This window comes from Xyrauchen texanus, chromosome 2 (assembly GCF_025860055.1).
Source record: "Xyrauchen texanus isolate HMW12.3.18 chromosome 2, RBS_HiC_50CHRs, whole genome shotgun sequence".
Taxonomy (NCBI): domain Eukaryota; kingdom Metazoa; phylum Chordata; class Actinopteri; order Cypriniformes; family Catostomidae; genus Xyrauchen; species Xyrauchen texanus.
In genome coordinates this window covers 55,990,406-56,015,727 of record NC_068277.1, presented here as the reverse complement: position 1 = coordinate 56,015,727, position 25,322 = coordinate 55,990,406, and the positions used below count along the sequence as shown (strand labels likewise).

The 25,322-nt window shown below is 39.7% G+C and overlaps 1 protein-coding gene across 1 annotated transcript in view; it reads right to left on the bottom strand.

The window, feature by feature from the left end:
* Positions 1-9,763: 9,763 nt before the first annotated feature.
* Positions 9,764-25,322, bottom strand: part of LOC127660092 (ADAMTS-like protein 1) — a 131,384-nt gene continuing 115,825 nt past the window's right edge. Inside the window, exons 18-26 of the mRNA XM_052150164.1 lie at positions 22,574-22,753; positions 20,694-20,847; positions 18,564-19,602; positions 18,318-18,445; positions 16,571-16,667; positions 14,032-14,212; positions 13,533-13,642; positions 12,487-12,707; positions 9,764-11,190 (exon numbers count right to left, since the gene is read on the bottom strand). Coding sequence (XP_052006124.1) covers positions 11,084-11,190; positions 12,487-12,707; positions 13,533-13,642; positions 14,032-14,212; positions 16,571-16,667; positions 18,318-18,445; positions 18,564-19,602; positions 20,694-20,847; positions 22,574-22,753 — 2,217 coding nt within the window. The 3' untranslated portion in view covers positions 9,764-11,083. The remainder of the gene's footprint in view (positions 11,191-12,486; positions 12,708-13,532; positions 13,643-14,031; positions 14,213-16,570; positions 16,668-18,317; positions 18,446-18,563; positions 19,603-20,693; positions 20,848-22,573; positions 22,754-25,322) is intronic.

Sequence of the window (25,322 nt, the reverse complement as noted above, 5' to 3'; positions counted from 1 at the left end):
GATTTCCTCTTCCCCCCAAAGCAAAAGAGACACACTTTAAGATTCTAAATACCATATATCCTTCCAATAGATTTTTGAATTTAAAATTTAATTTAGAAAATGTGCCTTGTCATCTTTGTAAATATTTAATTGAAGATACAGAACATATATTCTTTACATGTAACTTCACCAAATCCTTTTGGAGAACATTACAGAACTGGCTGATAGAAAAAAATGTGGTGGAGGACGGTTTCACCTTCAAATTACAAAATATAATGTATGGATTAACAAATGATTGCTGTAGGTTATTTGATTTGATTAATAACATTATATTATTGGCAAAATACTTTATACATAAATGTAGATTTCTTAAATCTCCTCGAATTAAAATACTTCTCAGATGCCCTCTCTAAAATGGAAAATCGATGTGCATTAAAATTGTATAATTTGTTAGTATTGTATAACCTGTTTTTTATTGTTTTTGGGTTTTTTTCTCCTTGTGTTGAGCCTTCCACACCAGTATTTTCTTGAAAATAACTGTTTTGTGCCATTTTTTTGTATTTAGATTTAAAAAAAAAAAAAAAAAAAAACATTTAAAAAAAAAGAGGGCGTCCTTAGATGTGATTTTGAGTTGCACAAATTATCTCTTAAATTGTCTGCCTTCCATCAACAAGTTCTCCTTTATTGGAAGTTAGCATTTTCCCACAATTTTAGTCCACACAAAACTTGTATCTGGAATAATCGCTTTATTTTACACCATAACAAATCTTTATTTTGTGGAAACTGGATTCAATATAAAAAATTTTCCCTGTTGGACATGATGGACAACTATGGTAATGTTCTCAATTACAATGATTTTTGTTTGAAACATGGATTTGTATGTCACCCGAAAGAGTTTTACACAATTGTAAATGCCATACCTAAAAACATGGTGTTACTGGTAAAGGGGATTCTTTCACACTACTCTGTGACATTCTCTCTCCCATCTCCTTCTCTGGGTATATTATCTATTAGAGATCATAAATGCAACAACAAATATATTAGAAGTGTTTTTTACTGACTTCATCCAAATAGAAATAAACGTTACTATATTTTCAAAGATTTTGACCCGGAGGAGGTGAAGGAATTGAGAATGAATTATCTTACCTTTCCAAATCTCCCTAAAGTGAAAGAAATTCATTTTAAAATTATAAATGACATATACCCATCTAAAGAATTACTGAAATCTAAATTTGATATTGGAGAAAACTCTTGTCAATTTTGTGAAACTGATATTGAAACCACAGAACATATTTTTTATTATTGTAACCACTCAAAGTTATTTTGGTCTCAATTGTACAGTAAACTGTCATGTATTATTATTACATGTGTAAACCCCCTTGAATACAAACATATCAAATTTGGTGTACTTAAGAAAGATTGTTCACAGCACTACTTGGTTAATAATCTTTTTGAACTTGCTAAATACTTCATTCACAAGTGCAGAATTTTGAAACACCCCCCCCGTCCTTTCTTCATTTTACTAATGAACTTAAAGCTTTTGCTGCTTCACTTTGCACCCTTTCAAATGAGAAAGCTTCTACAGTAGCCAGTTTTTTCAATGAGCTAAGTGCACTTTAGCTCCTTTACCCCTTGTAAGGACTTTTACATAAATGATATTCATTTATTTATTTAAATTTTTATTTGTATTTTTATTTTATTATTTGTTTTTGTTCTGTTTTTTTGTCTTCTTGATTGTATATTTGATTTGAGACTTTATCGCTGTTACTTATTGTATTTTGCAACTATGTCTGCCCTCTGAGAATTGTAAATTTATATTGTTTGTTCAATACCTATTTTGTTTGTAAAATTGAATTTCAATTAATAAAAAAAAAAAAAAAAATAAGGTTGAAAACTGAAAAAAAAAGAAAGAAGAAAAAAAAAAAAAAGAGAGGGGTCCAAAAAGTGAAAGTCAAATTCTCTGAAAGGTATTTGAGATACCCATTGTTTTTTCACTTTAATGTTTATTTTATTATGTTTAATGTATTTGCATCCACAAATAGAGTGTATGCACTATAAATGGTCCTTTCTCTCTCTCTCTCTCTCTCTCTCTCTCTCTCTCTCTCTACACACACACACACACACACACACACACACACACACACATTTATTCATTTGGCAGACGCATTTATCCAAAGTGAACACACACACATACGCACAGGCACAGTAATGTGTTCATATGTTTTATGCACTTGTGAAAAATTTTAATAATTACAATAATAATGACATAAATAGATTTCATTTATCACTTAATGTCATACAAAGTCTAGTAAACATAAAAAACCTTAATTATATTCAATGTGACCTCCTTTGCTTTAAAACAGCATCAATTCTCCTAGGTATACCTAAACACATGTTGGCAGATAGGATGTTCCAAGCTTCTTGAAGAATTCGCCACAGTTCTTCTATTTAGGCTGTCTCAATTGCTTTTGTCTCTTTATAATCGCAGACTGACATGATGTTCAGTGGGGGGCTTTTGGGGGCCATGACATCGGTTGCAGTGCTCCCTGTTCTTTTATTGTAATCTTTTCTAGTTGCAAAATTAATATTTGGGAGTCTAACATTTATATTTCTTGACACACTAAAGCCGACGATATCTTAAGACAAATGCTTTTGTGAAACATTTAATGTGCCTAAGACTTTTGCACAGTACTGTATATATATATATATATATATATATATAATTTCAGGCCAGAAAGGCACAATATAATAGCTAATTGTGATGATATAGCTAATAATTACATAATGGAAATGCTTTCAAACAACAAACAACCATTATAGGCCAATTGGATTTGTATTGTTCACAAGCAAATATTTAATTATTTTATACAAATATACATTAATGTAGAAATGCTGGAACCTCAAAGTTCTTGAACTTATTTATTTTTTGTTTTGTTGTACAGGCAATAATGTGCAGAATTTTCCACTGCATCCTGGCTGTGTCAAAAGGCTATTTATTGATGCCATTCTTGGATGTTTGAAATGTATTTCAATTAAGGAAAAAATGTATTGTGTAAAGTGAAGCACAATTGTGAAAAATGCTTTTATTAATTAATTAATTAATTAATCTGCTTAAACATTCTAATTGTTACGTTCCTGTGTTGTCTGCCCCGTGTTTTCTGTTTCACATGTCACTTATCCCATTCCATGTCACATTTTCCTTGTTGTCCGCTCCGTGTTTCACTTGTCTTTGTCTAAAAACTACAATTCCCACAATTCCCGGCCTCCCTCACTGCCTGCACTCATCATTGTTCTCACCTGTGTCTCGTTTAGTCTTCATTGTGTCTGTGTATTTAAACCCTGTTGTTTTCCTTTTCCTTTGTTGTTCGTTGTAGCGTTTCATGTTCGTACCTGTGTCTGCCCTGTTCCTTGATGTTTGCCCGTCGTGGATGTTTTATCAGCCCGTTTACCCCTGGATGTTATTTTGTGTTTCAGTTTGATTTTCCCATTGCAGACTTTTCATTTGTTCCTGTGTTTGTTCATTTGTATTCTTTTCCTTTGCTTGTTCAATAAACACGTTTGGATCCAAACCTCCTGTCTGCCTTCTCCTGCCTTTCCACACCATCATTACAGAACGAACGACCAAAATGGATCCAGCGGTGCAACAAGCCAACTATCGCCTGCTCTGCCTGCGACAAGAGGTCCGACCGGTGGAGGATCATATCAGCGACTTCCTCAAGCTGGCGAATGTCTCTGACTTCCCTGACTCCTCCCTAGTGGTGTTCTTCCGGGCTGGCCTGGCCTGTTCGCTCAAGGAGCAGTTGCCACCGGCGACTCGTGGCTGGATGCTCCGCGATTTTGTGGAGGAGACGCTGCTGGCATGTGGCTCGCCATTCACTGTGGGTGTAGTGGAGGAGGATCCTGCCTCTCCTCCCACAGTGGTGACCCTCCAGTCGTCCATGGCTCGTCCTGTTTCGCCTGCTTCACCTGCCAGCAAGCCAACCCCCACGCCTGCCTTGAGCAATGAGCCAGCGCTGCCAACTTCGTCCACCCGGAGGAGGAGAAGAAAGGCCCTCTGCTCTCCAGCCTCCGCCTACCACGGCCAACCAGCCAGCGCCTGTAGCCTCGGCCGTCCCTGAGCCAGCGCCTGTAGCCTTGGCCGTCCCTGAGCCAGCGCCTGTAGCCTCGGCCGTCCCTGAGCCAGCGCCTGTAGCCTCGGCCGTCCCTGAGCCAGCGCCTGTAGCCTCGGCCGTCCCTGAGCCAGCGCCAGTAGCCTCGGCCGTCCCTGAGCCAGCGCCAGTAGCCATGACCGTCCCTGAGCCAGCGCCAGTAGCCATGACCGTCCCTGAGCCAGCGCCAGTAGCCATGACCGTCCAAGAGCCAGCGCCAGTAGCCATGACCGTCCAAGAGCCAGCGCCCCCCGAGCCTTCCAGGGCTCCTCCTCCCGAGCCTTCCAGGGCGCTGCCTCTCAAGTCCCTCGAGCCACCCAAGGCTCCGCCCCTCGAGCCTTCCAGGGTTCCGCCCCTCAGGTCTCTCGAGTCCCCCAGGGCTCCGCCTCTTGAGCTTTCCAGGGCTCCGCCCCCGAGCCTCCTACAGCTCCGCCTTCTGAGCCTTCTACGCCATCGCCTCCCTCGGCTCCGCCTCCCGAGCCTCCCTCGGCTTCGCCTCCAGTGGCTTCCTCAGCTCCGCCTTCTGAGCCTTCTACACCATCGCCTCCCTCGGCTCCGCCTCCCGAGCCTCCCTCGGCTCCGACATGGATCCAGCGGTGCAACAAGCCAACTATCGCCTGCTCTGCCTGCGACAAGAGGACTGACCGGTGGAGGATCATATCAGCGACTTCCTCGAGCTGGCGAATATCTCTGACTTCCCTGACTCCTCCCTGGTGGTGTTCTTCCGGGCCGGCCTGGCCTGTTCGCTCAAGGAGCAGTTGCCACCGGTTACTCGCGGCTGGACGCGTTGCGATTTTGTGGAGGAGACACTGCTGGCATGTGGCTCGCCATTCACTGTGGGTGTAGTGGAGGAGGATCCTGCCTCTCCTCCCACAGTGGTGACCCTCCAGTCGTCTATGGCTCGTCCTGTTTCGCCTGCTTCACCTGCCAGCAAGCCAACCCCCACGCCTGCCTTGAGCAATGAGCCAGCGCTGCCAACTTCGTCCACCTGGAGGAGGAGGAGAAGAAAGTCCTCTGCTCTCCAGCCTCCGCCTACCACGGCCAACCAGCCAATGCCTGCAGCCCCGAACGTTGGTGAGCCAGCGCCTGTAGCCTCGGCCGTCCCTGAGCCAGCGCCTGTAGCCTCGGCCGTCCCTGAGCCAGCGCCAGTAGCTATGACCGTCCAAGAGCCAGCGCCAGTAGCCATGACCGTCCAAGAGCCAGCGCCAGTAGCCATGACCGTCCAAGAGCCAGCGCCAGTAGCCATGAGCGTCCAAGAGCCAGCGCCAGTAGCCATGACCGTCCAAGAGCCAGCGCCAGTAGCCATGACCGTCCAAGAGCCAGCGCCCCCCGAGTCTTCCAGGGCTCCTCCTCCCGAGCCACACAAGGCTCCGCCCCTCGAGCCTTCCAGGGTTCCGCCCCTCAGGTCTCTTGAGCCACCCAGGGCTCCACCTCCTGAGCTTTCCAGGGCTCCGCCCCGAGCCTCCTACGGCTCCGCCCCCGAGCCTCCTACAGCTCCGCCTTCTGAGCCTTCTATGCCATCGCCTCCCTCGGCTCTGCCTCCCGAGCCTCCCTCGGCTTCGCCTCCAGTGGCTTCCTCAGCTCCGCCTTCTGAGCCTTCTACGCCATCGCCTCCCTCGGCTCTGCCTCCCGAGCCTCCCTCGGCTCCGCCTCCCGAGCCTCCCTTGGCTCTGCCTCCCGAGCCTCCCTCAGCTCCGCCTATGCCTTCCACGGCGCCGCCTCCCAAGCCTTCTACGGCTCTGCCCACAGTGTACCCCACGGCTCTGCCTGCCTCTGCTCTGCCCCCAAGGTCTCCTGCGGCCCTACCTGCGCCTCCTTCGGCGCCGCCACCCAAGTCTTCGACTGCTCCACCTCAGAAATCTTCCTTGACTCCGCCTCACGCTGCTCCGCCAGCTCCCCCAGTGGCCACTCCTCCTCCCAGGCCCCCTGAACCGGCCTATGTCCTGTGGCCACCTCCCAGGCCCCCTGGACCGGCCCTTGCCTTGTGGCCAGCCCCCGGGCCACCCAAACCTGTCTCCCAGACCACCTAAATCTGTCCCTCCCCGTCTCATATCCCCATAGACTGCCTGTCGGCCCTCTCGGTCTCCCTGGTCGAATGTCCGTCCCTTGTGCCTCCGTGGACTGCCTGATTGCCCCTTGTGCCTCCTTGGTCTGTCTCTGTGTCCCTTGTGCCTCCTTGGTCTGTCTCTGTGTCCCTTGTGCCCCCTTTGGTCTGTCTGTTTTCCCCCTTTTCTAGCCCCTCGCTCCTTGAACATTTGTTTATTTTTGCTATTTTTTTGTTTCTTAGGACCGTCTGGAATCCGGTCCTTTTGAGGGGGGATTATGTTACGTTCCTGTGTTGTCTGCCCCGTGTTTTCTGTTTCACATGTCACTTATCCCGTTCCATGTCACGTTTTCCTTGTCCGCTCCGTGTTTCACTTGTCTTTGTCTAAAAAACTACAATTCCCACAATTCCCGGCCTCCCTCACTGCCTGCACTCATCATTGTTCTCACCTGTGTCTCGTTTAGTCTTCATTGTGTCTGTGTATTTAAACCCTGTTGTTTTCCTTTGTCGTTCGTTGTAGCGTTTCATGTTCGTACCTATGTCTGCCCTGTTCCTTGATGTTTGCCCGTCGTGGATGTTTTATCAACCCGTTTACCCCTGGATGTTATTTTGTGTTTCAGTTTGATTTTCCCATCGCAGAATTTTCATTTGTTCCTTTGTTTGTTCATTTGTATTCTTTTCCTTTGCTTGTTCAATAAACACGTTTGGATCCAAACCTCCTGTCTGCCTTTCCACACCATCATTACACTAATGGAGCTCTGTAAATTCAGTGACTAATATTATGCAGCACGTTTATACTCAGGGAATAAAAATAAACCTCTACAACCTGTGATTTATACAGTAAAAGTTATTTATGATGAGCAGTAATTTAGCAGTACTTTCCTCCAATAATTATTTGGATTGCAATCAAGAAAATCAGACTATCCATTAATATGTGTATAACATCAACAGTGCACCGACCAGATGTATGGAATCTAATTTAATTTATTAGTTACAAGATGACCAATTATTAACAATGACAACCAGAACAAAAACTTATAGGGACACTGCTGCATGCATTGATTTGAACAAACTTAATATTAATAAAAACTACATCCAAACATGTTTTCATTGACAAGAAATTGCACTAACACAAAATAATAAATACTAAATGAAGACAGCTCACTACTTGTGTTTAAAAATAAAATAAAAAAGACAATCATATTTTTAAGACTCAGAATAATTGCCTAAATAAACAAATCCCATGGTTTAAAAGGATTCATTTAGTAGTTACAGAGTATGCTGAGTAAGTGGCAACACTTAATCATGTCCAAACATTTCCCATTTATTTTCTTTGTGTAGGATCATTTGGTTTCTGTAGAGAAGAATAGAAACCATGTTTTGCTAATGTATTTGCAACTATTGTAATTCTGTTTTAGACAGTTCAGCTAGCAACAAAGTATTTACAAAAAAATGCACAACTGACAGTGGTTAAATCTTCATCATCAAATAACCAAGGACAGAAAACAAAAGTTTTAGAGGGTGAAAAAAAAGAACAATCAAGTCTCAATTTTTAACATGGACTTAATATCAAGTGCAAAATTTACAGGATTCCCAGGATTCCCATTTTTCTGTCCAGTGAAATCGAATGACTTCTGGGGCATGATACAATAGTCTGCTATTGTAAAACAAAATAATCGTAATGAAAGACACTGAAACCAGCTGCTGATGTGACTTTGGAGGGTTTGAGTGATACTGTCATCTGTAATTATACAATTATTGACTTGAAACTAAAGTATAGTGTTGTAAACATTGCTGGGATCATAACAGAATGACATAAGCTCATTTTTATTATTTGATATAAATTATAACTGTTGTATTAATATGGACCTGGCATGTTTAGCAAATTTTGGATTGCGATTCAAAGGAACATTATATACAGTCAGATCAGTCACAACATTAAAACCACCTGCCTAATATTCTGTAGGTCCCTCTCGTGCTGCCAAAACAGCGCCAACCCACATCTCAGAATAGCATTCTGATGTGATATACTTCTCACCACAATTGTACAGAGCAGTTATCTGATATAGCGTTGACTTTGTCAGTTCGAACCAGTCTGGCTATTCTCTGTTGACCTCTCTCATCAACAAGGCATTTCCATCTGCAGAACTGCTGCTCACTTGATGTTTTTTGTTTTTGGCACCATTCAATTCTAGAGACTGTTGTGTGTGAAAATCCCAGGAGATCAGCAGTTACAGATATACTCAAACCAGCCCATCTGGCACCAATAATCATGTTAGTTATGAATATTTGCAGTTAATTTAAATATTCAGCATCTAGGTTTTTCAGCTGAAGAGCAGCATAATTGTCACGAATGCTGGTGAAGATCCCCCAATCGGCCACCGGAGGTCTCACTCACCCGAATATTAACTCTGGACTACATTTCCCATGACCGCTTACCTGGTTGATTACCCCTCAGCTGTTCCTCATTTATCTCTCTATTTAAGCTCTGTCTGTTTGTTTCCTCATTGCAAAGCCTCGGCTACATTTCTGGGCATTTGTCTATCCATTTTATTGCCTTCCCTGTGCCCTTGCCCTTGCCCTTGACCTTGCCCTTGACCTTGACCTGTTTACCACGTTACGATCATTTGCTGCCTGTCTTTTGATTACTCTGCCTGGAACTCTACTACTGCTGTGGTGCTGCCTGCCCCGAACCTCTGCCTGTTTACCCTGCTTCTGCTCTGCCTTTGATATTGTTTGGTTGCCCTGTGTATTCGACCTTTGCCTGCCTGTTCTCTGAACTTGCCTGTTTAATAAACCGCATATGGATCCATCTAAACCTGAGTCCGCATTACAATAGTACTTCTGTCAGTAAAGGCAGGGCAGGGTTTGTCAAAAAAATTGACAGAGTATGACTGAGAGTGATAGTTAGAGATAGTGTAGAATAGTTTTGGAAGCCTCAAAGTTGAAAATCAAAAACTAATCAGTAACGTTCACATTGAATGACAATATGTTATTTAAAAAAAACAGAAATAGAAAAAATATTTTATGCAAAAATATAAATAATATTTCTGGTGCATTCACATACTTACATGTATATAATATATATACACTTAGCAGCCACTTTATTTGGTACACCTGTACACCTACTTATTTATGCGATTATCTATTCAGCCAATTGTGTGGCAGCAGTGCAGTGCATAAAATTATACAGAAATGGGTCAGGAGCTTTAGTTAATGTTTACATCAACCATCAGAATGGGGAAAAATGTGATCTCAGTGATTTTGATTGTGGTATGATTGTTGATACCAGATGGGCTTGGTTAGAATATTTATGTAACTGCTGATCTCCTGGGATTTTTTACATACAAGTCTCTAGAGTGTTTACACAAAATGGTGTGAAAAACAAAAAAACATCCAGCGAGCGGCAGTTCTGCGGGTGAAAATGCCTTGTTGATGAGAGAGGTCAACAGAAAATTACCAGACCGGTTTGAACTGACAAAGTCTATGGTAACTCAGATAACCGCTCTGCACAATTGTGGTGAGGATGAATATCATATCAGAATGGTATTCTGAGATGTGGGTTGGTGCTGTTTTGGCGGCATGAGGGAGACCTACACAGTATTAGGAAGGTGATTTTAATGATATGGCTGATCAGTGTATGTTTAAGCTGCAGTATGTAATTTTGATTTTGAATATTAGCTTTCTGGATCACAAGGATTAGGTTAATTGAATATGCTCTCATTAACATGGGTGTTGCCATGTTCCACTGTAAACTTAAAAAATGTGATAGCACAAGTCTGGAATTTTGTGAACCTTTAAAACACAAGATGTTTGTGTTAGTAAGGTTTAAAGTGTAGTTTACCCAAAAATAAAAACTCATTTTATTACCCTCATGCCATGCCAGATGTGTGTCTTTCTTCTGTAGAACACAAACAAATAATTTTAGAAGAAGATCTCAGCTCTGTTGTTCCTTACAATGCAATTTAATGGTGACCAGAACTTTCAAGCTCCAAAAATCACATAAAGGCCACATTTTTTACTATAAATCTTCACTTTCACTTTCAATATGTGAAAGAATGTGAAAGTGGAGATTTATAGTAAAAAAGGACTTAAACATTGATCTGTTTCTTACCCACACCTATCATATACTATAGCTTCTAAAGACCCCTTTTCTATATATTAAACCACTGGAGTCATGTGATTAAATAATGAGAGAAATTTTTGGATGAACTATCCCTTTAAGTGTCAACCAGAACTTGGCAAAGATGTAGTGCTACATAAAAATAAAATACATCGAATGCCAGAAACAAACTGTTGTACCTCAATACACTTTGCATGAAGGGTATGCATAATATTAGCCATTGTTGTTGGCTCTGTGTCAAAGAGTCTTTAAATGAAAATAAAATTACACATTCTCAAAGGTAATGCTACATTTTTAAAAAGTGAGAGCATGGTAGATATCTTAATGACAGTCTTCCAAAATTTGGCCATTATTATTTTCCAAGTGGTGTAGTTTAAGCATATAAAATGCAGAAACTCCAGTTTATAGATCTTTACCATATCTGACAGTGTCTTTGCAGGAGCAGAGTCATAAACGTCCAGTGAACACTAACAAAAGTCACATATCTGCAGACCATAATACTCAACACATAAAAAAGAAGAAATCTATTCGAAACCTTCACTGAAGTCAAAACAAGGTCATAGTCTTATTAATAATATATTTGTGTGTTCAATTCCTATTTATATTCTTTACAGGGTTGCTTGTGAGAGCTGTTTTCTCTAGAATCCACCAATCCCAGTTAATATAACCCAGCACAAACCCCTGGTCCTTGAGGGTCTGTGTTGGGTTGCTTAGTGGGCGCTAGGGTCATCTCCTCCTTGTTTTCTAAATGTTCTCTGCCCTTCTCTGTACTTCCATCCATATTTAGCCTCAGGTGTCTTTGCAAGATTGGCAGCAGCGTGATTTAAACTGGGGCAGTGGGCAAAGCTCTAGCTGTCGAACCTTTTCACAGTACCTAGTGCTGTCCCGACATTCACCTGTAATCACATAACAAAATTAAGAATACAATAACCATTCTGTGGATTGTATACTGTTCATGACAATATACCCTATAAATACGGCAACCAAATGAAAATTCTCTCATTTACTCACCCTCATGCCTTAACAGATGACTGACTTTCTTTCTTCTGCTGAACACACACACAGAAGTTTTTTAGAAGAATTTCTCAGCTCTGTTGGTCCATACAATGCAAGCAAATGGGTACCAAAACATTGAAGCTCCAAAAGCATTAAAGTAATCCATAAGAATCCCATGGTTAAATCCATCTTTACCTAGTCTTTTGAATTGATATGATAGGTGTGGGTAGAAACAGATAAATATTACAAATTTTTGTCACTATAAATCTCCAATTTCACATTATTTTTCTTTTGTTTTTGGTGATTCACATTCTTCATGCATATCTCCACCTACTGGGCAGTGAGAATTTATAGTAAAAAAAAGGACATAAGTATTTTTTTTTTTTTAAATCACCCACACCTATAAAGTTGTTTTTGAAGAAATGGATTTAACCACTGGAGTTTTATGGATTAATGTTATGCTGCCATTATGTACTTTTTGGAGCTCAGAATTGTTGGTACCCATTCACTTGCATTGTGAGGACATACATAGCTGAAACATTCTTATAAAAAGCTTTGTTTTTGTTCAACAGAAGAAAGAAAGGCATACACATCTTGGATGCCATAAGCGTGAGAAAAATATGAGATAATTTTCATTTTTGAGTGAATTATCCCTTTTATGCTACCGAACTTTGGTATAATCCTTAGTCTTTTTGATGATTTATGAAGTTTATTTGTCTCAGTCATGCACATATTACAAATAACTTATGTAACATCTTACACAGGAATATGTTTTGTATATTATTGTCTTAATGTGCATAATCTCTATTAATAATACTAGTCATTAATATTTAAACATTCATCCTGTAAAATATCCACTGATGTATAAGAGGCTAGGATGACTGGTAGATGGGAGGCAGGGCTGAACTGGTAATCTGTCATACCGGGTATTTTCCCGGAAACGAGCGGGCAGGTGGGTCGGTCTCAAAATGTGCCGAATGGGCCACAATAAGCTAAAATGAGCCACCGCGTTATGCAGAATGGACCACAAAACAGTGCAGTGATATGCAGAATAGGACAGCGAAATAACGTTACTCAGCACATTAAATCACAACACCACAATTTGTATGTATTTAGCCTAATTACATACAACATAATCACCCCCAATTATCCAGTCCGCTATTCAGGACCCCCGATTTCATGCAAATTACAATTACCTCTCCCACAGGACAGGATGTTACATCGCTGCCAGCTGGATGGTCGAGGTTTCCAAGCACAGTGGAACTCACGTGCTGGCTTCCCACTTCGCCTGTGGGCACAAGTGACGTGACGGGACTGGAATCCATGACGACCACATGTGGCAGTGCAATGGGTCCAAGGGCCAACTCGCCACTGCAAAGCACACGCTTCAGTCATGCAGTTACGCTGTGAAGCAGGCCTGAAGAGGACATCGATGAATAAATAAAACACTGACCACTATTGCAAAATAACAGGTCTCTGTACTCCACCAAGAATCTTAACTGTAATGAGTCACTGCAAAAAATCATTTTCTTACTCTGTCTGAGTGAAAAAAATCATCCTTTACTTGAGAAGAAAAATTGAGAAAATAAGACTTATATCTCAGCTCTGTTGGTCCATTCAAAGGAAGTGAAAGGTGGCCAGAAATTTGAAGCTCCAAAAAGCACATGAAGGCAGCATAAAAGTAATCCATTGTCTCCAGTGGTTAAATCTATAACTTCAGGAAAGATATGATAGGTGTGGGTGAGAAACAGATCAATATTTAAGTCTCAATTCACATTCTCTTCCATATTCTTCTACATTTGTTTTTGGCAATTCACATTCTTCATGCATATTGCCACCTACTGGGCAGGGAGGAACATTTATTGTAAAGAAAGGACTAAAATATTGATTTGTTTCTCACCCACACCTATCTTATTGCTTCTGAAGATATGGATTTAACCACTGGAGTCATATTGATAACTTTATGCTGCTATATATGATTTGTGGACCTTCAAAGTTCTTGCCACCATTCACTTGCCTCACAGACCTACAGAGCTGAGATATTCAAAAAATCTTTGTTTGTGTTCAGCATAGTCATACACATAAGGGATAGCATGAGAATGAATAAATGATGAAAGAAATTACATTTTTTTAGGTGAACTATCCCTTTAATATTTTTTTTTCACATCTGCTTATCCCTGATTATTATAAAGTTTTGGCTATCTGAGTTTGAGCAAGTATACCTACTTTACACATACTTTACCTTGGTTGACTACTGCACATTAGATGTGCCACTCTAGTGCTGTTCTTTTCTTGGCAGAACACGTGTCTATACTGAAGGGCTTGGCGTAGTCCAACACAAAGACCTTTGCACTGATGTGAAAATCAAAGTGAAAATAATTATGAAAAAGACATTTTCGGTAAGTAGTTTAGGGTGTATTTGTATAAATTTTGGTGCTGATGTCTTAAAACCTAAAATAATACTTTGAGGGAATGAGTAACTGGTTTAAGACATTATTTGATAGTAATATTATTTGATAGTTATTAATAATAATAACTTTTTCTAGAGGTGAAAGAACATTAATTAAGAACAGCATCACAGCCATTAAACACGCATTCAAAATCTGCTCAAACTGGAAAACCACATACAGATATTAGTTTTGTTTGGGACAGAAAATATACTTGATTATTATTTAATATAATAATAATGCTCATTAGCAAGGTTGATTAATGACCACTGGATTAAGTGACCTAATACTTACGTGTCCCCATGGAGTGGTTGTCCAGCCAACACAAGGTTGAAGGTTACAGTGCCTGGTTAAAGCTGGCTTCCTCCCGGCACAAGACTCTGACCCTTCTGGAGATTCCTGACAGCTTACATTGCGACTCTGAATCCCTCCTCCACAACTCACTGAGCAGGACGACCAAGTGGACACCTGCCACCTGTGTGCAAAGGGAAGAAAAGTAAAAGAATGAAAGAGTTCCTGGTCATTACTTGGCTTTACAAAAAGAGATAATCTCTTTTTGGTAATATATCTATAATAAACACAAGACAATTGTTATAGCAGAATGAAATCAGGCTCTTTATATGCTGTCACAGGAATGTAATGAATTAAAGGAATATTCTGGGTTCAATACAAGTTAGCTCAATAGACAGCATTTGTGGCATAGTGTTAATAACCATAAAACATTTTTTCCTGTTTTTTATTTAAACCACCTCAGCTGCAAGTTTAAAATGAATCCTTAACTAAGATTTAAATCAGAGTTTAAAGTAATGGAGCAACAGGATGAAAGTTAATTCAGATTTAATGTGAAATTTAAATCAGGATAAAAAAAAATGTTTAAATGTAACCCTGATTATTTGTAATCAAAGTTTAAATTTGGTGCAACAGAATTATCAGATAAACCTTGATTTAATCTACATTTACAATTAATCCTTGTTGATGCAACCCACCCAAGTATTTTAACGTTTATGGTTTGGCCTCATTTACTTCCATTGTAAGTGCCTCACTGTAACCCAGATTTTTGCATTTTTTTTAAAGAAAAGGGACAGGTCGAAAAAGTTTTTTGTGGTAATCAACATAATGCCACAAATACAGTCGATTGATCTTAACTTGTATCGAACCTGGAATATTCCTTCAATTGAAAAGACTGGAAGCTTGTTACTGCAACTACACCTGAATGAGGAACTGGTGTGCATTTATGTTTATCCTGTGGAACGGCACTGTGTTACAGTTGAAGTCAGAAGTTTACATACACCTTAGCCAAATACATTCAAACTCAGTTTTTCACAATTCCTGAAATTTTATAGTAGAAAACTTTGTCTGTTTTAGGTCAGTTACGATAACTACTTTATTTTAGGAATGTGAAATGTCAGAATAATAGTAGACAGAATGTTTTATTTCAGCTTTTATTTCTTTCATCACATTGTCAGTGGGTCAGAAGTTTACAGTACATACACTTTGTTAGTATTTGGTAGGATTGCCTTTAAATTGTTTAACTTGGGTCAAACATTTTGGGTCACCTTCCACAAGCTTCTCACAATAAGTTGCTGGAATTTTGGCCCATTCCGCCAGACAGAACTGGTGTAACGGAGTCTGGTTGTAGGCCTCCTTGCTCACACACGCTTTTCAGTTCTGTCCACAAATCAGATTGAGGTCAGGGCTTTGTGATGGCCACTCCAATACCTTAACTTTGTTGTCCTTAAACCATTTTGCCCCAACTTTGGTGGTATGCTGGGGTCATAGTCCTTTTGGAAGACCCATTTGCGGCCGAGCTTTGACTTCCTGGCTGATGTCTTGAGATGTTGCTTTAATATATTCACATCATTTTCCTTTCCCATGATGCCATCTATTTTGTGAAGTGTACCATTCCCTTCTGCAGCAAAGCACCCCGACAACATAATGCTGCCACCCCCATGCTTCACAGTTGGGATGGTGTTTTCGGCTGGCAAGCATCACCCTTTTCCTCTAAACACAATGATGGTCATTACGGTCAAAAAGTTAAATTTTTGTTGTTTAATCAGACAAGAGGAAATTTCTACAAAAAGTAAGATCTTTGTCCCCATGTGCACATGCAAACTGGAGTCTGGCTTTTTATGGTGGTTTGGGAGCAGTGGCTTCTTCCTTGCTGAGCAGCCTTTCAGTTTATGTCAATATAGGACATGTTTTACTGGGGATGTAGATACTTGTCTACCCGTTTCCTCCAGCATCTTCACACAGTCCTTTGCTGTTGTTCTGGGGTTGATTTGAGCTTTTCACACCAAATTACATTAATCTCTAGGAGACAGAATGCATTTCCTTCCTGAGCGGTATGATGGCTGCGTGGTTCCATGGTGTTTACACTTGCGTAATATTGTTTGTACAGATGAACGTGGTACCTTAAGGCATTTGGAAATTGCTCCCAAGGATGAACCAGACTTGTGGTGGTCATGATGTCAAGCAAGAGGCACTGAGTTGAAGGTAGGCCTTAAAATACATCCACAGGTACACCTACAATTGACTCTAATTAACCAAATAGCCTATCAGAAGCTAATTGGCTTATTGCCTAAAGGATTGACATAATTTTCTGGAATTTTCCAAGCTGCTTAAAGGCACAGTAACTCCCCCTGGAATTCTGATATAGTCAATTAAAAGTCAAACAATCTGTCTGTAAACAATTGATGGAAAAATTACTCATGTCATGCACAAAGTAGATGTCCTAAATGACTTGCCTAAATTAGTTTTAATGACTTCAACCTAAGAGTATGTATAAACTTCTGACTTCAACTGTAAATAATTTGTTGCAATACCACATTTGTACCTGTGGGGACACTGTTGTCCATGGCAGAAGTTGTACAGCTTGGTCGTGTTTAAGCACACAGAACCATTCCCCTCACTCACACTGCTCACACAGCTTCCTATGACACAAATCAATAAAACAAATCACTATTAACAAAGATGTGAAAATAATAAAGTAATATGAATAACATTACTGCAAGGTACAACAAGTCGTAATCTCTTTTAATTTGTTTAAAATATCTGGAAGAAGCTTTGATGTAATTCTGAGAAGAATGAGTGGATAATAAAATTAGGCTATTAAAGGAACAGTTTACCCAAAAATAAAAAACTTTGACATTATTTAATCTCCCTTGTTTCTTTGCATGCATATATGCATTTTTTGCATATATGACTTGTGGAGCATGCATATATGACTTGTGGAGCTATCATCACTTCTTATTTTTATATTTTCTTTTCGAGGTATTACAACCAGCAGCTCTGCATTAATAATGCCTTACCTCATGGGATTCTTAAAGGGATAGTTCACCCAAAAATTTAAATTCTGTCATAATTTACTCACCCTCATGCCATCCCAGATGTGTATGCATTTCTTTCTACTGCTGAACACAAACAAAGATTTTTAGAAGAATATCTCCGCTCTGTAGTTCATTTCAAAGAATGTGAATCACCAAAAACAAAAGAAGAATGTGGAAGAGAAAGTGAGTGGAGATTGATAGTGAAAAAAGGACTTAAATATTGATCTGTTTCTCACCCACACCTATCATATCACTTCTGAAGTTATGGATTTAACCACTGAAGTCATATTGATTACTTTTATGCTACCTTAATGTGATTTTTGGAGTTTCAAAGTTGTATCCACCATTCACTTGCATTGTATAAACCTACAGAACTGAGATATTCTTCTAAAAATCTTTTTTGTGTACTGGAGAAGAAAGTCATACACATCTGGTATGGCATGAGGGTGAGTAAATGATGAGAGAATTTAAATTTTTAGGTAAACTATACCTTTATGTGTTTCTGAAATATCCAGGCAAAGGCCTCTTTAGAAAAATTATCATATGAGGAATACAGAACATCAACCTTGGATGATGAATAGAGTGAAAAGGACTTTATTGGCTTCAACTTGACCCTTGCTAAAAGTGGATTTGGATACTTATCAACACTTCTGTTCTAAAATGTGTGCATGTCAAGCTCACAATACAAATTGTAAATGCTTATTGTTGATGAATGCTGACCTCAAGAATGGGGTAGCACTTGTGGTAGTTTGGGATAGTTGTATAAGGTCAACTACTTCAAAAAATCACCTTGACTCAAAACTAAACTACACCACTGTTAACTGTAATTAACTCAGTTTTGTAAACACATTTGAAAAAATATTGTGTTAATTGTTTGAACTGACACAGAAAACACTTGCATTATTTTTTATATCAAAGCTAGTTCCCTAATGCGTCAACGTGTTAATTTTGACAGCTCTTATAAACATACAATTGAACTTAGTCAGACTTGAAACAAGTCCACTTGGCTTTTTTCCAAGGTTTCTTCCTCATCTACTCATGTTGGGGACTTTTTCCTTGCCATTGTTGCCTTTGGCTTGCTCACTGGGGGGTTTGGAAGGCTGCATTTGAACAGTATGTATTGTCAAATAACATATTGTTAATAAAATTGAATAGAAAAAAAAATTATAATAAAAAAAGTAATAGAATTCTCTAATGCTCCAACAACCATAAAACTGGACACATTGTGTGTTTACTCGCTCCAGTAGGTTATACCTGTAATTTGCACTTGAGAGGACAACGAGGTGGAGCCCTGACGGTTAGAGGCAGTGCAGATGTAGAGTCCAGTGTCTGTCTCATTTGGCGCATGAACATGCAGGGAACCATCTGGCATTAGGCCTACTCTGCCACAACACAGACAACAACACGATTGAAAGAAGCACATGAATGAAGGGGACACAATATTTGCTATATGTTCTTTAAAGATGCTGTAGATTCTGAAAGAAGAAAATTCATTCTAACCTGCTACTGTTTTTTAGCTCCCTTCCATCCTTAAACCATACAATCACTGGTTCTGGGTTACCCTGTGCTTGACATTTGATTTTTAATCTGACAGAGTGTCTTGGAACTAAAATAAGACCTCCAACATAATCCACGATTTCTTGAGGGTTCTTGATTTGGTCTCTGGAAGACTTCTGCAGGATAATTGGGCTTCTGAGCTGTCCTCTCCATTGCCTGCTGGTATGAGGAGCCTGTTTCTGTTTGCTTCTCTGAGAAGTCGAATTTCGCAAGGAGTGCGCTGGTCTTTTGTGTGGTGGCCGAGTGGATTCATTGTTCTCCTTGTGGCTCTTTGTAAGTTCTTCTAGTAGCTGAGTGATAAGCCCATCTCTCTCATGGAATGCTCCAGACAGATTACGGGTGACCTCATCAAGCCTGGGCATATATGCAATGAGCATTTGAGGTCTTAAAGAATCCATAATTGTGTATTCCTCCAGGTTGGAACTATTTTTCTCAGAGGAATCCAGCAATTCCTTGGAGTTCACTCCCTCAAATGGCAATTCCTTCAAGTCAAGTAAGTGCTGAACGATAGCATCGTAATGGTTCAAAGATAACTCTTTGTCTCTGCCTTCAGAAGCAGATGAAGTTTGGTGAAGTTTTGGTGAGGTGTTTATACCATCAGTAGTCCACAAGTCTGCTTCTGGCACCAACAGCTTCCGCTTGCTGCCGATAAGCTTCAGGACAAAGTTCTCTTGAGCTTGGCCAGCAATACAAGTGTAAGTCCCAGCATCAGAAGCATGCAGCTGCTGGATCTTTAAGTAACCCACATGTGATATGGATACATGGCCCATAATTTCAAGTGGTTTACCATCTTTCAGCCAGTGCACATGGCCCCTGCGGAAATAACGGGTAGGGCAGCGAAGCACCACAGATGTCCATGGCAGTAAGTAGGCATAACCGCCCACCACAAAGTGTAGCTTCTTGCCTTTTCTCCACTGAATGTAGACTTTTCTTTGAGCCAGAATGGTAGGCTTGGTTTTTACAACTGCTGGCTTGAAAATCTCTGAAATGAAATAAAAACATCATATTACTACGTACCAAAAGATGCGTCACTATGTGGAGAGCTGGATTCCCAATTGCACTATTACACCTTGGAGATGAGGAACCAGAGTGGAGGAGTTTCAAGCCTGCTACTCTTCAAGCAAATCCCATTTGGCACAGCTATCATTCAATTCAATTTCCAAAAGTATATCACTCTCACTTCAGAGTACCCTTAGATTAATTCTTCACTTCTCAATCAGACAACACTTTGTACATGTCTTTCACTATTTCACTTCATCTACTCCCTTACTTTCAAAACCAAATGTACTACACAAGTACGAGGGTAGTTGATGCATAATGTTTTCATTTTGTGAATAACTTCAAGGTTTTAGGTTAAAATGTATGTGAATGTATAAGGGAAAGTGCATATTTAGGTCCTGTAACTGGTCATCATGTCTACTATGTTGGTAACGCTTTACAATAAGGTTCCATTTGTTAACATGCATTAACAACATTAGTTAACATGAACTAACAATGAAAAATACTTTAAAAGCATTTATACATTTTGGTTAATGTTAAATTCAACATATAGTTAAAATCAAAAGTTTTATTTAACATTAGATAATGCACTAACTTACATGAACTAACAATGAACAATTGTATTTTTATTAACTAACATTAAGATTCATAAATGCTGTAAAAAAATATATTGTTCATTGTTCATGATACCTAATGCATTAACTAATGTTAACGAATGGAACCTTATTATAATTTGTTTCACCATTTTAATCACCTTTTTTCCTTCATTCGTTCATTTTGAAGGTCCTGCATTATGACAAATGAAATGGTAAAAGTACAAATATTACACATAGTCTCTGAATTAATACATAAAATCATAATCAATCATAAAAGCTGCATGCAAGAATTTGCTAAATTCAGTAGTTTTAGATGGAGTTTATCATGTCTTGCCGCAGGACATGCCAACTACTCAAGTGCTGTGCAGAACAGTTTTAGTCCCATCACATGTTTGTCAATTAAACAATTTCAGACATAAAGATCTATTCAACAAGCAATATATAACATCACATTGGCTCATAGGCTATCATGTCTTACTTTCACAAGGTCTAAGGAAGCATGATCGGACAGTTGGTGGTTTTGGAACAGTGGCACAAGCATCAGGAACCATCATTCTGTATTGTCCTTTTTCTCCCAGGACCTTACACACCACTAGCAATCTCTGGGTTCCTTCTCCACAAGAAGCAGAACACTGGACAGAATACAGAACCCTGGTTAGTGACAATACATGATAGGCATGTCAAAAGTACTGGTGCTTCTGTACCAAGTTGGCATTAAAAATGTAACAATACCAATCTTTCTAAAGTACTATTTGTATCGAGTACCACCCCAATTCACTACACGCATGCTGTCTGACTGATATGCGCCTCACAATAATGTGTCTGTGTGTGTGTCAACATTCAAATGCACTTCTTGGTCGAAATGCTTGTCTTGGCGAGATATTAATGTAAACAGTAATTTGTGTCTTAACAGAACGTAGACAGGTGGGGCAAAAAATTGGATTTGTCAAAATATCGGTTTAATCAGCGTCGTCTGAAGAGATCCAATCATTTTTTAATGAAAACAGACCAAAATAACAAATATTTCATTATAAATATTGACATCAGCAGTCTACATGGCAATCATGATTTCAAGCTTGATTAGACTTCCTATTGCCATCTAGCACTTTGTGCATGCGTCAAGCACTAGGAAGTATAATCAAGCTTAAAATCATGATCATGTCGTGAGACTGCAATGACAAGATGTTCAGTGAAAAAGGAGTTATATTTTGGTGTCTTCTCATCAAAAACCACTTGGATCACTTCAGACAACATGAATTAAACCACTGGAGATTTATGGATTACTTTTATGGTGCTTTTATCTGCTTTTTGCGCCTTTTGATCTGACATTGATCTGTTTCTCACCCACACCTATCATATCGCTTCTAAAGGCATATATTAAAACACTGGAGTTGTGTTAAATGCATTCACTTGCATTTAAAGAACCAACAGAGCTGAGATATTCTTCTAAACATTTTTGTTTGTGTTCAGCAGAAGATGAAAGTCATACACATCTTGGATGGCATGAGGGTGACTAAATGGACATGTCCTTTTTTGTGTGTGTGTGTGTGTGTGTGGTAATCAGTATTATTACACAAATGCTGTAAATTGAGCTTAACTTGTACTGAAAACTGAACATTCCTTTACCATTTCATTTTTGTTAAAGGAGTGTGTTCAATACCATATTCATTTTTGTTGTGGTATGTAACTTTGTTTTGTGAATTGTGACATTTCTCTACTATTGGTATCGACAACTGAAATTTTTATATCGTGACAACACTAATACATAGTGACTGTTTTTAATAAATACACTCGGGCTAGCCAGTGGCCAGGAGCTATTACGTTAACAACATTGTTTACTTTGCTCTGGTTCACCGAGGACAGTAAGCATTCCTCAACTCTGATGAAGAGAAGTTCAACATACAACAGTGGAACAAATCTGTCTCAAAGGAGGCAGCAGGGAAGTAGCGTGCTGGCGTGTCTCCCTCCGTTTAAACAAGTGAGATCACAACAACACTACAGGTGCTGCTGAGATCCCCTCAATGAGAAAAACTGTGTAATGCTCTTCAGATGTTATGCTGTCAGTAGAGTGTGATGAAAAACCATGGGAGGGAAATGTATGACATGTTTAGACAGGCAAGAGAGCTTTATTGATGTTACTTAACCTTACTTGTAAGGTCAGTCTAAAGCCAGAACAAATCTTTCAACAACAGCCTTGTCAAGAGCTTTTAAGTGTTACAGAGTACACATAACAAACAATAAAACAGTAGGATTTCTGTAGCTGCAGACGGTAAAATACAGAGTGGTAATCACAGATAGATAGATTGTTGAGACATACACGAAAGTGACTGTTGTTTCAAGTGAGAACACGTGTCTGACCTGAGTCCAGTTTGTGGAGATCCACTGAGCAGCACAGTCCACTTTGCCGCATTGCTGAATGGAGGGTAAACTCGGAGAGGGGCAGAATGTTTCAGGTAGTTCTAGTACACTTCCGTCTGACATCCGCTGCTTGCAGACGACCTCTCTCTTTTGACTGCCTCCTCCACAGCTACGAGAGCACTGCACACACACATATCAGTGTTCACAGTACACTTAGCTTACTGTATATGGCTTCTCAGGTTCTAGGACAAGAGCATTTATCAAAGTCTGTCCATAAGTGTATACTAATGAACATTTTGTTTTACATTATGTAAATGTCATTTTTTCAATGTTAAAATACTTTTTTCTATCCCATCTTAATATGCTTTGACAACTATAAGTAAGCCGTTCTTAGGTTAAATTTCTTGAACACTGTTTGTTATGAGCAACATAACAATCAACAACATAACTAAACCAATGGTGTGAGTTGGGTGCGGAATTATCACTTTGTTTGACAAACGGCGTATTCAGAAAGCTGTTTTCAAAACAATGCTTATTTTTTCAATTCCATTCAGTGGCTCTAGTGTTGCAGAAGTTACATACTTCAGCTTTAAATAGAGAACAGTACTTTTCAGAAAATGTAAAAAAAAAAAAACATACACCAAAAATTTGACTGTCCACATTGAAATAAAAAATGTTGTGTGAAGTGACAAAGACAATCAAGAACATATTTAAAGATGAATATACAGTTATGAGTATGATATTATAGACCAATGAGATTTCAATGTGGGTGGCGAGACGCTGCCGAAACCAAAACCATGTCCTGTGCTTTGTTGTGTCCGGTTAGCACAAAAAAACTTGTCACTTTGTCAGACACGGGTGAATTCACTAAACAGTTTTGCACGTGGTACTTTGGTGCATCCTGAGCACATATATATTTACACATACACTGGCAGCCAAAAGTTCCAGTTTTTGCTCTTATGGAAAGAAATTGGTACTTTTATTCACCAAAGTGGCATTCAACTGATCACAATGTATAGTCAATGTAATGTATTATATTAATAATGTGAACAATTACAATTAGATTTTTTTTTTTTTTAAACTTTCTTAAACTACTTCAAAGAGTTCTCATCAAAACATCCTCTATGTGCAGCAATGACAGTTTTGCAGATCCTTGGCATTCAAGCTGTCAGTTTGTCTAGATACTCAGGTGACATTTCACCCCATGCTTCCAGTAGCACTCGCCATAGATGTGGTGGCTTGTCAGGCACTTCTCACGCACCTTACGGTCTAGCTGATCCCACAAAAGCTCAATGGGATTAAGATCTATAACACTATTTTCTAATTATCTGTTGTCCAATGTCTATGTTTCTTTGCCCACTTTAAACTTTTCTTTTTGTTTTTTTTGTTTCAAAATTGGCTTTTTCTTTGCAATTCTTCCCATAAGGTCTTCTCTTTACTGTTGTACATGAAACTGGTGTTGAGCGGGTTTAATTCAATGAAGCTGTCAGCTGAAGACATGTGAGGTGTCTATTTCTCAAACTAGAGAATATGATATACTTATCCTCCTGTTTAGTTGTACATCTGGGCCTTCCACATCTCTTTCAGTCCTTGTTAGAGCCAATTGAATCGGGCCGTCCGATACCATAGCCAGATTAAACGGCAGCTTGGTGTGCAGGAAATCCAGCACATGTGGTAGGATGATTCTTCTGGTAACTAGTAAGCGTAATGACAGCTCCATTTAAATTTTTTTATGAATCTAAATGGACGTAAAGGCAGCATAAAAGCAATCCATAAGACTCCATTAGATGAATCTTTATCTTCAGAAGTAATATGATTGGAGTTGGTGAGAAACAGATAAATCTGTTACTATAATGTTTTTTTTTACTATAAATCTCCACTTTCACATTCTTCTTCTTTTATTTTTGGTGATTTGCATTCTTCGTGCATATTGTCACCAACTGGTAAGGGAGGAGAATTTATAGTTCAAATGACTTAAATACAGATCTTTTCCTCATTCCACACTTATCATATCGCTTCTGAATATATAGATTTATCTACTGGATTCTTATGGAATTACTTTTATGCTGTATTTATGTGCATTTTGAAGCTTTAAAATGTTGGTGCCCATTCACTTGCATTGTGAGGACTGTTGTGAATGATCTGAGTCAGAGAGATCCATTTGCAGCTTAATTTATTGAAGAGAGTAGTCAAACAGGCAAGGGTAGGAACCAGCAGACACAGCAGTGAGGACAGGGCTAAATCGTAGTACAATACCAGGCAGAAGATCAGGGCAGGCAGCAGACAGGGAGATAACCAAAATAGGTAGGGTCACAAACAATCAGGCAGTCACAGGAGTTAATGCTCAGAAATGTTCACAGTAGCAAAACAAGACTTCCCACTCATAGCTGCGTGCAGTGCAGCTAAAAAGCCTAGTAGATGAGAAACAGCTGAACATGGTGATTAGAGTCAGAACTGGGGCTGTTGGGAAATGTAGTGCGTGGTGAGAGTCAATATTCGGGCGAGAGCGCCCTCTGGTGGTTGGAGAGGGAGGTTACAGAGTCTGTGATTGTGACAGAGCCCCCTCCCTGCGAGCGACTCCTGGCGTGAGGTGGCTGTCGGCGTCAGGGTCTCCCACGTGGTCGGGGAGCAGGTTTGTTGGGATGGGCGTGATGAAAGTCAGTAATTAGACTAGGGTCCAGAATGTCCGTGGCATTAACCCATGAACGCTCCTCTGGTCCGTATCCCTCCCAATCGACTAGGTACTGTA